The sequence below is a fragment of the Pelophylax lessonae genome, assembly GCF_965119305.1.
Source record: "Pelophylax lessonae genome assembly, chromosome: 6".
In the NCBI taxonomy this organism is placed as follows: Eukaryota; Metazoa; Chordata; class Amphibia; order Anura; family Ranidae; genus Pelophylax; species Pelophylax lessonae.
The window spans coordinates 159,555,908-159,570,726 of NC_138773.1; the positions used below are offsets into that span (position 1 = coordinate 159,555,908).

A 14,819-nucleotide genomic window follows, 5' to 3' on the forward strand; every position below is an offset into this window, starting at 1 on the left:
GGTCTGGGCAGGAAGGGTGTCTAACTGCTCTATATGGAAGTGGTTAAACATTTTACATAATTAAACTACATCTTAGACAGGGTGACTTTTCTATGCAATTTTACTGCAAAATGATCAGAAAAAAACATATCTGCTGGCAGGACCAACAGGTAATAAAACTATTTTACAAAGAGGACTCAAAAACACAAAAGGTGCCGTTTACTGCTATTGACAAGAGTGCATCAAATGTCATTTTTAATTTTGTCCATAGTTACATTTTAGTTTTCTAACATATTTCTGTTCATTTAATCCATTTACTGTTTGCTTATTTGTTATAATTTTTTTCTTAACCTTTCCATCTACATTCAGCATTTTAACATCAAATCACTTTATTTTCTCTCCTTTCCTAATAATGCATTGATTTTTTTTATTATGATTAATTATCATCTGATTTTGCTGTCACATGACCCTCTGTCGCACCTGTTGCAGAAGTGAAGACCTTTGATCCACTACTTCAGTCTAGGCCAACAATCAACCAGCCTTGTTGCCATTCTCGTTGTGATGTCTTCATGCATTGGTACCCTGTGAGGATCTTGCAGATAACCCAATAGGAAGTGCCACCAGGCAGCAACAGGAGCACCTAAAAAGGACCCTCCTACCCTACATTCCAGAGGAGAAGGCCCTTGGGACCTGGCCTGTCCTAAGACCATGGAAACAGGTATTTTAGCCAGTGATTTAAACCAGTGAGCAGACCCTTAGTCCCCTAATCCCACAATACAGCTGCATCTGAGGTTTCAACCAGGGACAGAGTATCTGAAGGGAAACAACTACTGCTGTACTGCTGCATTCTATCATTTGCAACAGCTTGTTACATGTGTAACACACATGTACAGTGGCTAGGCTAGTGGGTCCTAATGCCCATCTGCAGCACATATGCGTCCATGGGGCTCTGAGGTTGTGTGCTGAGAGTACACTCATTGCATGCTCCCAGCACACTGGCTGAGCTGCCATCCACAGATCAAACTCTTGGTTTAAAATTGGAAGTCAGCAGGATGGGCACTCCATCATGTAGCAGCCAAAATCAGTGATCGCGTGATAGGGAAACCATCACCGAGATATGGCAAGAAGGGGTTAAAAGAAAAATAGGTATAACACACTTTCTTGGGAAAAAATCTAGCTAATAAAAAAATAATAATATAGAATATACAATTGCTACACAAGCCATATTGTAGTTAAAGGTCATTAAAATGACCTTTCTTTTTCAAACTGCAACACTGTATTTTTCAGGAAAATTCAATGCAGTATGACAACCTGGAGGCATTCTGTATATAGTTGGTGTGCAGAACAGCCCCAAAAATCTAATTTGCTGCTTGTGTGAAGAACTCTGAACAAAGATACAAGTCAGGTTTTCAGAAACTTCTGCAACAGAAATTTTGTTTTAGGTGAAATATTCCCTAAAGGTTAGGCTCCATTCACACTTGTATGACTCCGAATTTGCTGGGATTTTAGTTGGCAACTTTGGATGGGTGCAACTTGGATATGACTTTGGCTTTGACTGGTGATAATAGACAACTGTGGCACACAATTTGCATTGTATAACATTCAGGTATGACTTTCATGCAACTTTTGAGGGTTAACATTGAAGTCCATGGCCCTTAACCACTTTAGCCCTGGAGGATTTGGCTGCTCAAAGACCAGGCCCTATTTTGCGATTCGGCACTGCGTGAATTTAACGGACGATTGCGCGGTCGTGCAATGATATACCCAAACGAAATTGACATTCTTTTTTTCCCATAAACAGAGCTTTCTTTTGGAGGTATTTGATCACCTGTGCGATTTTTATTTTTTGCGCTATAAACAAAAAAAGAGCGTCAATTTAAAAAAAATATACATATTTTCACATTTTTTTATATGAAATTCTCAAAAAAAAAAAAAAGTAAAAATCTAAATTTTTTAACATTTTAGGCCAAAATCACAATAAGCGTATTTTGATTGGTTTGCGCAAAAGGGAAAGATTTATGTCATTTTTATTGTTTTTTTTTAACTAGTAATTGCAGAGATCTGCAATTTTTTTTTTTGCGGGACTGCGACATTGCGGCGGACAGATCAGACCCCTAACCGACATTTTTGACACTTTTGGGGGTACCAGTGACATTACTACAGTAATCAGTGCTATAAATATGCACTGTAAGGCCTCTTTCACACAGAGCGGACCGTATTTCGATCCGCTCCGGCACTTTCTTTTTTTTCTTTACGGACATGGATGACACTTGTGTCATAAGGTCCGTATGTCCGCATATCATCCCATCCGTTTGCGGATGATATACGGACATAATGGGATTGCTGATGTCAGCGGATGACACCGCTGACATCCGATTTCGCGTGCTTTCCATTTTTTAAACGGAAGAAAAATAGGGTTCTGTTCCGTTCCAAAAACGGAACAGAACTGAAAGGACGCAAATCGGATGTCAGCGGATGGTCATCCGCAATCCCATTATGTCCGTATATCACCCGTAAATGGATGGGGTGATATACGGACATACGGAACGCCCGTGTGAAAGAGGCCTTACTGTAAAAATTACACTGGCAGGGAAGGGGTTAACTTTACTGGCGATCAAGGGGTTAAGTGTGTCCCTAGGGGATTCTAACTGTCAGGGGGCGTGGCTTGTGAAGTAATCACAGAGACATGCGATCCTATACAGCAGGATCACATAGCCTCTGTCATTACTTCAGAGAGAATGACAGACGGCTGTGTTTACATCAGCCGTCTGTCCTTCTCTCACTGCTGCGGGAGATCGCGAGTGGCCGGCCATCGTGACCGCCCCCTAGCTCCTCCCAGGCGAGCGCTGTACATGTACGATGCTTTGCCTGGGAGCGCCAGACTGCCGCCGTACAACTGCGGCGGGCGGTCGGCAAGCAGTTAAGTTGCATGAAAGTCGGACCAAAGTAGTGCAGGAACTACATTGAAGTTGCTGCAACTTTAAGTCACGCATATATGAATGGTTACCATTGGAAAACATGGGGAACGACTTGTCATGCGACTTTGATGTTCAAAGTTACATGGTAAGTCGCACAAGTGTTAATAGAGCCTTAATGCCTTCTGAAGTGATGCAGACACTGCAACTTTTCTCATCAAAACATAGAAAGTGCACCATGTACTTAAAATGAATTAGTCACTTCCATTCACAAACCAGTATTAAAAAAGACATAGTATAACAAAAAGCTATTTTTTCAGAGCAGAAACAGGGATCTGCAACAAAATTTGTTAAAATCCATGTACGTATCACCCAGAAAAAAATATGCAGATCTTTAATTTAAAAAAAACTTACAAAAAATATGTTTTACCACAACAAATATTAGTTAAGCTAAAAGAAACAGTTAATTTACTAATGTGCCTTTTGTTGTTTTATTAAAAAAAACAACAAAAAAAAAAAACGTTTAACAGTAACTTACAGTTCATCGCATTATAAGTTTATTTAGTTAGCAATATATAAAGTATACTACAGCATGATAGTTATGCTGCATTCATTTTGTTTAAAGACAGGACAGGGATAAGCTAGAATGACACTTTACTGTATGTTCAGTTATGACCACAATCAGTAAATAAACAGGAACAAATGTATAACTTCATTGCTTACCTGTTTCCCAACATCTTCTAATGGTGTTGCCATAGTATGTTCTGCAATGCAAAAATTCAGTATTTGTTATTCTGAGTCTAAACACACACATATATATATATATATATATATATATATATATATATATATATATATATATATATATATGTATACACAGTGCTTTGCGAAAGTATTCGGCCCCTTGCAATTTTCGACCTTTTGCCACATTTCAGGCTTCAAACATAAAGATATAAAACTGTAATTTTTTGTGAAGAATCAACAAGTGAGACACAATCATGAAGTAGAACGAAATTTATTGGATATTTCAAACTTTTTTAACAAATAAAAAACTTAAAAATTGGGCGTGCAAAATTATTCAGCCCCCATAGGTTAATACTTTGTAGCGCCACCTTTTGCTGCGATTACAGCTGTAAGTCGCTTGGGGTATGTCTCTATCAGTTTTGCACATTGAGAGACTGAAATTTTTGCCCATTCCTCCTTGCAAAACAGCTCGAGCTCAGTGAGGTTGGATGGAGAGCGTTTGTGAACAGCAGTTTTCAGTTCTTTCCACAGATTCTCGATTGGATACAGGTCTGGACTTTGACTTGGCCATTCTAACACCTGGATATGTTTATTTGTGAACCATTCCATTGTAGATTTTGCTTTATGTTTTGGATCATTGTCTTGTTGGAAGACAAATCTCCGTCCCAGTCTCAGGTCTTTTGCAGACTCCATCAAGTTTTCTTCCAGAATGGTCCTGTATTTGGCTCCATCCATCTTCCCATCAATTTTAACCATCTTCCTTGTCCCTGCTGAAGAAAAGCAGGCCCAAACCATGATGCTGCCACCACCATGTTTGACAGTGGGGATGGTGTGTTCAGGGTGATGAGCTGTGTTGCTTTTACGCCAAACATAACGTTTTGCATTGTTGCCAAAAAGTTCAATTTTGGTTTCATCTGACCAAAGCACCTTCTTCCACATGTTTGGTGTGTCTCCCAGGTGGCTTGTGGCAGACTTTAAACGACACTTTTTATGGATATTTTTAAGAAATGGCTTTCTTCTTGCCACTCTTCCATAAAGGCCAGATTTGTGCAGTATACGACTGATTGTTGTCCTATGGATAGAGTCTCCCACCTCAGCTGTAGATCTCTGCAGTTCATCCAGAGTGATCATGGGCCTCTTGGCTGCATCTCTGATCAGTCTTCTCCTTGTATGAGCTGAAAGTTTAGAGGGACGGCCAGGTATTCGTAGATTTGCAGTGGTCTGTTACTCCTTCCATTTCAATGTTTTTGTATCCAAATCCGGCTTATAACTTCTCCACAACAGTATCTCGGACCTGCCTGGTGTGTTCCTTGTTCTTCATGATGCTCTCTGCGCTTTAAACGGACCTCTGAGACTATCACAGTGCAGGTGCATTTATACGGAGACTTGATTACACACAGGTGGATTCTATTTATCATCATTAGTCATTTAGGTCAACATTGGATCATTCAGAGATCCTCACTGAACTTCTGGAGAGAGTTTGCTGCACTGAAAGTAAAGGGGCTGAATAATTTTGCACCCCCAATTTTTCAGTTTTTTATTTGTTAAAGTTTGAAATATCCAATAAATTTCATTCCACTTCATGATTGTGTCCCACTTGTTGTTGATTCTTCACAAAAAATTACAGTTTTATATCTTTATGTTTGAAGCCTGAAATGTGGCAAAAGGTCGCAAAGTTCAAGGGGGCCGAATACGTTCGCAAGGCACTGTATATATATATATATATATATATATATATATATATACACATTGGTTACTTTATCAGATACACCTGCTTGTTAATCTAAGTAACTAAATGTATCTGCAATTCAATACATAAAGCATGCAGATGTGCTCGAGTGAAAGATGTATGTAAAAAAGCGGAAGATATACTGTAAATTATTGGTTTTCAAATACTAATTACTAATTCTAAAATGTGATGACTACATTAATTTTCTTTTTTAGGCCCCTTTAACACCTGGTGGTCCGTCGGCGGACCCCGTTTTTCTCAGCGGGGGATTGATCCGCTGATCCCTCGCTGAGCAGGTGGATGGCAGCTCTGGCTCCGCGCTGTGTGTGGAGACAGAGCTGTCAGGTCCCCGCTGTTCTCTATGGGGGAATCGGAGGAGAGTGGACCGTCTGTCCTTTCCCATCCGATCCATTGGACGGATGTGAAATAGGGTTTCTATTCGTCCAGATTTGACGGATCGGATGTCAGCGGACATAGAGATGCATGGGGCATCCGTTCAGATCCGCCAAAAAACGGACAGGCGGATCGGAACGGTCCGCCTGTGTGAAAGGGGCCTTAGGCTTTCTTTCTTTTATTTTCACCCAAAGATCTAGCTAGTCTAGCCAAATCTGTTGTTTTTTAAAAGAACAAGCTGTCCTGCACATGTAGCAGTAACAGGAATAAGAAAAACCAATTACCACTGACAGGGGAGCTTACAATGATCAGCTTCTATTTATGCAAAGCATTTATCCAAAAAGGACCAAAACTGTTTGCTTTAACTGCTTAAAAAGTGTTATCTGAAGTTTGGTTTCAATTTGTTAGTGCAGCTAAATCTGCGAGTAAATCGAACACTTCCCTCCACCCAGATCAACAATGCTGCTTTCCAAAGGTGCCCCTGTGCTCCTTCATCCAGATTGGGGGCACTCTAATACAGGAGGTGTGTTACCGGCCAGATCACCAGGTGAAAACAGAGGAAGAAAAGCCTAAACATAGAAAATGATTGCAAACACCACATCTAATGATTGGTATGCTGCAATATATTCCATTTTTGGTTTGGGGTTTAATAATGCCTTAAAGCAGACAGAAAGTGCACGGGTATTCAAAGAGCCTAGTGTGCAGAAGGGCATCTGTACACATGCATAACATTGAAAAGGATGGGCTTCAAAAACCTTGACCACACAGGTTTCTGCAATCTCAGCTAAGAACACGAATTTGAGGCTAGAAATGGGCATAGTATCACCAAAGCTTGGCAGTTGAATTGTTTGAAGAATCCCAATTTCTGCTACAATATTCTAGTAGTAGAGTGTGAATCTGGTATACATTGCATAAATCCTTTGAGATGCTGTGAAATGGGAGGATTATAGCATTAATGGGTTTCCAGCAAATCTCTAAGAAATCATCTTTGGCACCTTGATGAATCCGGCAGGAATTAAGGAGTGATTTGTTACTGGTACTTCACAGGTACAGCACATCTAATAAAGTAGTCACTGAGACTAAACTTGCTTTTTATGATAGATTCATGTGACAGGTAAAGTGGCTGTAAACCTTTACACATACCCAGTGAAGTGACCATCCTCATGTGATACACCTGAAACAAATCCTCCTACATAATCTTTACCGGTTTATCTGTAGCCCTCTCTCTCTTCCCCATTCTCCTAAAGCACACATTTTACACAGCAGATCTGAGCACCAGAAGTCAGGGGGCAGATATCTAATGTCACACGCTGCAGAGCATAGAGGAGGGAGTGGATTGTATTCTAAGACATGAGTGAAGAATATGGACACACCCTCTTCTACACAGATTTACAAAGAAACATGAACAGCTGAGGCTGTCAATCACCTGCGGTGAGATGGAGGGGATGGGGAGCGGTCTCCCAGAATTGCCTGATAGACGGTCAGAAGTGACTCATGCGGATAGCAGAGGGATGACAGAGCAGGCAGAAATCACACTAGGTGCTGTGGATCACAGCAACTACAACATTATAGATATGCTTTGTTTATGTCCCACTTAAAAGGTTTATAAGCACTTTAATTTTATACACAACTGTTAGCATAAATCTTTCATTCAAATTTATTTCCTTGTTAAAAATCAAATTTTAGAGTTTAAAATGCCGTTTGAAATATAAAATCATACTTGCTTTTAAACCTATAATTTTCAGACCTAAAAAGGTATGGAACCTACAGCGACAACTGACAGCACTGACCGATAATGTGAGCCTGGAAATGGAAATTTCTTTTGATGTTCCTAGTGTATGAAATCATTTCTGTGCTGTGACATTTTCCCCTCTGAATTTTCTAGTCTGCCATGACCCACATGACATTTTATTATAAACATGACTTTCCAGGTTCCCACTAAAGGTAGGCTTGAGTGGGTTTCAGAAAAGCACAATATGAAAGTGAAGAACCTCTGAACATATTGCTCATCTTGCTGAAAAAAAAACAACAAATCATTGATTCCAAATGTACTGGCCATCAAGCAAACAAAGCTACTTTGTATTGGATAATTGGATGTATTAAACCTTCTTGCCTATGTAATTTCTGATGAATTACAAAGAGTACAGAACTCTGCTCATTCCCCCCTCCCCATTTCAATATCTACTCCTTTTGCACAGGTGGGAGAGTGCAAGTTACAAGCAATATATCACACAGAACTGGCAGGTAAGGCCTCTTACACACGATACTTCTGTTTGAGTAACTCCTTTTTCAGCCGTAAATTTCAGGTGTATTTGTCTTAATGAAATGCGCACATTTTCACGCATTCGCATGCATTTTCGCGCAGACGCGTTTGTGCAAATTTGTGTCTTTTTGCACAAATGTATTCTCGCATTTTTCAGATCAACAGTATGTTTATGTGCGTTCATTTGTTCGCAGTTGCGCGTATTTGCGCACATTAGTCGTAAATTACTGTCCAAAAATGCAGATTTTTCTATTTTGTTCTTACTGAAGAATGCACGGCGCTCATTTACGTGCCTGTGTGCATAGGCACATTACAATTAATGGGCTGTATTTTAGCTCAGAAAAAAAAAAGCTGTACTGAGCTTTTTTAAGCTGCAGTGTGCAAGAGGCCTAATGAGTCAATGCTTATTGACAGCTATATAGTGGCCCATTAGGGATCAAAAAGGGGGGGGGGGGCAGAACAAAATATATTTTTAAAACAAATTAGATAAGAATCAGTCCATACAGTCCATAGTGGTAAGGAACATCAAAGAAAAGTCCGCAGAATGGATGGATCCACAGGTGGTTGGGGATTTCACACAGTCACCGACAGCTCCTCAGCAGGAAATGGGATATCCCTCAGACACAAACAAAAACAGCAGAAATTGGGCATCTGGGTCATAGTAAAAACAAGTAACACTTTATTCAGATATACTTACATCAAAGTATCTTGCAAGCTGCAAGCAGGGTGGATGTGGCCAGCCGCCTCGAGGGATGAGAAGACCGCCCGCCCCGTCCTGATTTGGTTTCCTACTAGCTCTTTGAGAGCAGGTGTGAGAGCTGGAGACCCTGCCAGTAATACACCTCCATACGGCAGGTCCAAGATTATCCCCACAGCAGTCTTCTCATCTCTCCTGACATCTGGCTGCTTGATTGGTGATCCACATCCACCATCCCTGTGTGTAGCTTGCAAGATACTTTGATGTAACGCCTCGTACACACGCAACGATTGTTGGCCGTGAATTTTCGGCCAACGTCCGATAGGCCGATTGTCGGCTTGTTAGTATGATGCTTCCGACAACCTACTGCGAATTTTCGGCCGAACTAAATCTGGTGTGCATGCTATAAAATTTTTGTTGGCCATCAACAGAACGGCCGATTGCTCGTCAGTCAGTACAGATTTCGGCAGACAAAAATCAGATGAGCAAGACTGGGCATGCTCAGAGAAGAAAAAACACACGGAAAGTAAACCAGCACATGACATCACTTCTGAAGTTGGTTGTTGTTGGCCGAGAAAATTCATATACAGTCTAGAGCACATTTCAACCAACACAACAACACTGGACAAAAGACGGCCGATCGGTCGGTCGGCCAACAATCGTTGCGTGTGTACGAGGCATAAGTGTATCTGAAGAAAGTGTTACTTGTTTTTACCATCACACTAACCCAGGTGCCCTCTTTCTGCTATTTTTGTTTTTAAGAGAGCGCAAGTTATCAGCTCACAATATTTATGTCAAAATCAATAGGTATTTTTTGTACTTGTAAAACACAACAAAACACTTTCAGTGGCATGTCTAGCAGATAAAAGGGAATAAATAGCAGAAATTCATTGCTAGGATTTGCATACACTTTAAGGAAATTTCCAACTCGATTAATTTGCTGCATGGAGACAGGAGGCTATGCTAACCTTCTTGACAAATCATGCCTCTGTCTCTGTACTGTGCCTTATAAAGTGAACATAAAGTAGAAAAAAAAAAAATATTCCACATTAGCTGAAGACTGGCCAAAAAAAATGCTAATTTACCCTTTTGGAACATGCTCTTTCAATTACTAGTCCACTTTGTGTGATGTGCATCTGCACTAATGAGGGAAGACCACGAAGAACAGAGTATCCAAGACACATTTAACCAGTTTTCATCCCAGTAGTTTTAGGCCTCTTGTTCAGGAGAGGAGAGGGCAGACTTCAACAGCAATAAGTAAGGCCGAAAAGGTGGTGATTCTAGAGTGTTAACCAGATGCTATACCAACACTTATTTACTTATTTCACAATATAGCTGACAAATCTGATTTTGGCAAGTCAACAGTTGGAATAACTGTGTGGTTAGAAATTTAGAAACCCTTCGCCTACAATAGAAAAAAGCCATTTAGCCTACAATAAATTAGTTAAACTACCCAAAACCGACACATTCAATAGCAACCCCAATACATTTGCTTTGCAAGCAGATTACCGAGAATGGTTTTAAAGAATCAGTTCACATTAAAAAAATAAATGTACATTATTTTGCAGATAAAAAAAAAAAAATGTGGATTGCATTTACTATATTTTTCAGAAGCCTGGAAAGCATTGCAACAGCAAATCGCTGATGCCATGTCTCCTGCAGACTGTCAGTGTAAGCTCCCTGCCTGTACGTCATACGGCCAGGCAGTTTTCACACTGACAGGAAGAATCAATGAACTACCACAGTGCTCAATAGCACCATGGAAGTTTTTGAGAACTACCAACAGCCGCAGCACACTGCGGCCAAAAGCAGACTCCTCCTGGGTCCCAACATCCACTCTGTAGAAACGAGTGATCGTACCTAAGACCAGGTCATGGCCTTGCAAATCTGAGCCATAGAGGCTTGATGGTGATGTGCCCAAGAGGCACCTAATCCTCTAGTAGAATGTGCCTTTACAGGAAAAGGTGGAAACTTTCCTACTAAGCCATACGCTTGAGTAATAACGAATCCAACAAGAAAACATAGACATAGATGCTGCCAACCCCTTTCCAGGCCCTTCTGGCAGCACAAACAAGCTCTCAGTCTTACGAATCTGAGCAGTCTCCTTTAAGTAAAACCTAAAATACACGTTAGGAGGGGAACCCTTGGGGGAATCAAAAATGGAGAAAGATCTGGGAGTCTTGGCCGATGATAGATTAGGCAATAGCATGCAATGTCAAGTGGCAGCTGCCAAAGCCAGCAGAATATTAGCATGCATAAAGAAAGGGATGTATTCCAGAGATAAGACTATAATCCTTCCACTTTATAAAACTCTGGTTCGACCACATCTGGAGTATTCTGTCCAGTTCTGGTCGCCAGTCCTCAGGAGGGATGTGTTGGAGCTGGAGAGAGTCCAGAGAAGGGCAACTAAACTGATTAGGGGATTGGAGGACCTTAATTATGAAGAGCGTCTGCAATCGCTTGATTTATTCTCCCTGGAGAAGAGACGCCTGAGGGGGGACATGATAGCAATTTATAAATATCTCAATGGGGATCTCAGCTTAGAAAAAAAGCTATTCAGTCAAAGGGATTGCATGAGGACTCGAGGGCATACAATGCGATTAGAGAAGAAGCGTTTTAACCTCAGGCAACGTGGGGGGTTCTTTACTGTTAGGGCTACAAGATTGTGGAATTCTCTACCACAAGAGGTGGTTTCTGCGGGTAGTATGGTGGCTTTCAAAAGACTCTTAGACGTACATCTCAAGGATCAGAACATTCAGGGGTATGTGAGATGATTACAGCCACACACACCTACACAGGTTGAACTGGATGGACTATTGTCTTTATTCAACCTCACCTACTATGTAACTGTGTATGTAAATGCATGCACTACATCAAGAGTATGCAATAATTGTTCCTCCTCTGAGTGAGGATCTGGAAAAAAAGAATGTAGTATAATGTCCTGATTCAAATGAAAGGCGGACACTACCCTGGGCACAAAATCTGGATGAGGACATAAAATCACCCTTTCTTGATAAAACATCAAGAAAGGCTCTTTACAAGAAAGAGCTGCTAGTTCCGATACCCTTCTAGCTGAAGTTATGGCAATCAAAAAGACCAGTTTTCTGGTCAAAAGAACCAGGGAGCCTGCCCCAGAGGTTCAAAAGGCGGTTTTGAAAAACTGCCAACACCAAATTTAAGTCCCAAGGACACAATGGTGGCTTCACGGGTGGAAGCAAACGCAATATTCCCCGGACGAAGCTTTGAACCAACGAATGGGACATGATTGGTTCATGGAAAAAAAAAACGATAAAGCTGACATCTGCCCTTTAATTGTGCTCAATGCTAATTTCATATCTTCCCCTGCCTGCAGGAAGGATAGAATTTTCCCGATAATATATGTGCGGGGATGCCATTTTCTGGCTTCATCCCAGGCAATGTAGGATCTCCAGACTCTGTAATAAATGTTTCTAGAGAATGGTTTCCTAGCGCTTATCAGCGTATGAACTACAGAGCCAGATACACCCTGCTCCTTCAAGATTAAGGCTTCAATAGCCAAGCCATCAAATTTAGAGACTGTACAGCAGGGTGGAATATTGGACCTTTAGAGAGCAAGTCCAGACGCAGTGGAAGAACCCAAGGCCTCGTCACTGCCAACCACTGAATTTGTGCATACCAAATCGTCCTCGGCCATGCCAGAGGTACCAGAATTACTGGTTTCCCCTCTTGCTGGATCCTGGGCAACAGACGCACCAGAGAAAAGGCATAAATCAGGGAAAACTTCTTCCAAAGCATCCACCCGACTGGGAGTGGATCCCTGGTCCTGGACACAAATCTCTCCAACTTGTAGATCTATTGGCATCCAGGTTCAAAAACATTTGGGACCCCACAGCGTAGGCAGATCGACTGAAAAATCTTGGGATGTAAGGACCACTCCCCTGGAAACATCTGTTGATGGCTCAAAAAATCTGCCTGCCAGTTCTCTATTCCTGGAATAAACAGTGTTGTCAGGCATGGCACAAACTTCTCTGCCCAGGACAGGATGATATCTACCTATTTCTGGGCTGACTGACTCCTTGTGCCTCCTTGATGGTTGACATAAGCTACAGCTGTGGCATTGTTGGATTGCAACCTGACAGGGTGACCCCGAAGTCTGGGTGTCCAGAATTTCAGAGCCTGACTGACTGCACAAATTTCCAGAACATTGATGGGGAGACGACTCTCTACCCAAGACCATTTCCCCTGGACAGTAGCTTCCTCTAGAACCGCTCCCCAGCTGAAGAGACTGGCATCTGTAGTTACCACCTTCCAGGTCACTGGAAGAAAAGATTTCCCTTTCCCCAGATTTCTGGTCAACAACAACCAATTCAGACTCAGTCGTACCCTTGGTACCAGAGACATGGACCAGTCCAGGGACTGAACTTTCCCGCTCCATGCAGACAAAATGTTGTTCTGCAAGGGTCTGGCATGGAATTGAGCATAGGGAATAGCCTTGAATGCGGACACCATCTTTCCCAGTAACATCATGTAAAGACGTATAGAAGGATATCTCAGCCTTACCGAACCTGATCGTTCAGGTCTAAAACCCTTCTTGCTGGCAAGAATATTTTTACTTGCACTGTGTCCACAAGAAGACCTAGGTATTCCAGACGCTGGACCGGCTGTAATGCTGATTATGCAAAGTTCAGTATCTAACCCAGACTTTCCAGAAATTGTACTGTCTGGAGGACATTTTGGCTTAGAGCCGACGCTGATCGATCTATTGGTAATAGAACGCCCAGATATCCTATAACAGATATTCCTCGGGACCTTAGAACAGCCAATACTGAAACTAGGATATTTGTGAACACTCTTGGAGCTGTGGCTAACCCGAAGGGCAGGGCCACAAACTGAAAATTATTGTTTCCTATCGCAAAATGAAGAAACCTTTGAAGGGCCTGAAATATAGGCACATGCAGATATGATGATCCTTGATGTCTATGGATGCTAGAAATTCCTTTCCCTGCAGGGAGGTTATGACTGAACGAATTGACTCCATGCGGAAAGAACGAACATTCAGAAACTGGTTTAAAGCTTTGAGATCCAGAAAAGGTTTCACATCCCTGCTTGGTTGGGGGATTATGAACAGGTTTGAGTAAAAACCCTTGAACCTTTCGTTCTCTGGAACATCGGTTATCACCCTCTGAGCTCTCAGATGATCCAATGCCTGAAAGAGAGACTTTCTTTTTAGGGGATCTGACGGTATACTTGAGCTTACAAACCGAGGATGCGGGAACACCAAAAATTCCAGCTTGTACCCCTGAAAACTGCAGAAGCCTTCCCCCCGCTGAGGTGAGTGGGGGCGCCCCCTCACAGAGAGGGCTTAGAGGAAGACTTGGCTGACCTGTGGGCCCAGGGCTTTTTCTTATTTTGCCCTGAAGGCTTGGGTCCGGATGCAGACGGAGTTAGACGCACTGGTATTATGAGTGCTGGGGATCCTAAAGGAAGGACGACTGCTCTTCCTCTTTACAGGTATCTATGTGCTCCCCCCCCCCCCCCCAAGATCTTTTGGATATACTTATCCAGATCATCACCAAAAAGGCGTTCTCCCTGAAAGGGGAAGCTAGCCAATAATTTTTTACATGGTAATTCCGCAGACCACTAATTTAACCAAAGGATTCTGCGCATATGCACTGTCATCCGAGCAAACCATGACATTTGCCTTATGTAGTCTGTAAGAGCATCTACTGCAAAACACAAAGTGAGAGGTAGATCTGACAGATCTTCCACAGACTCTTCTAGAGAAGGAACTGTCTTGGATACTCGCTTTATGTGGTCTTTCAAAGACTGACATACTCCTATGGCCGCTACTGCTGGTTGTACTGCAGAACTTGGAACCGAAAAAAGGAGGCTTTCAATAAAGACTCCAACCTTTTATCAGCTGGATCTTTAAAAACCTGGGCATTATCCACAGGGCAGGTTAAACTCTTGTTAACCGAGGAAATGTCTGCATCCACAGAGGGAACTTTCCATTTCTTAGTAAACTTTTCCTCCATAGGATATAATAATGAAAACCTCTTGGGAGGAACAAAAATCCTATCAGGATGATCCCAATTGTTATACACTTCTTGCTCCAAGAGC

The 14,819-nt window shown here is 41.9% G+C and overlaps 1 protein-coding gene across 2 annotated transcripts in view; it reads right to left on the reverse strand.

Annotated features, from left to right (window-relative positions):
* Positions 1–14,819, reverse strand: part of METTL22 (methyltransferase 22, Kin17 lysine) — a 407,031-nt gene that overhangs the window by 315,186 nt on the left and 77,026 nt on the right. For both annotated transcript variants that reach the window (XM_082261015.1, XM_082261014.1), the window contains exon 3: positions 3,618–3,658. In XM_082261015.1, coding sequence (XP_082117141.1) covers positions 3,618–3,658 — 41 coding nt within the window. The remainder of the gene's footprint in view (positions 1–3,617; positions 3,659–14,819) is intronic.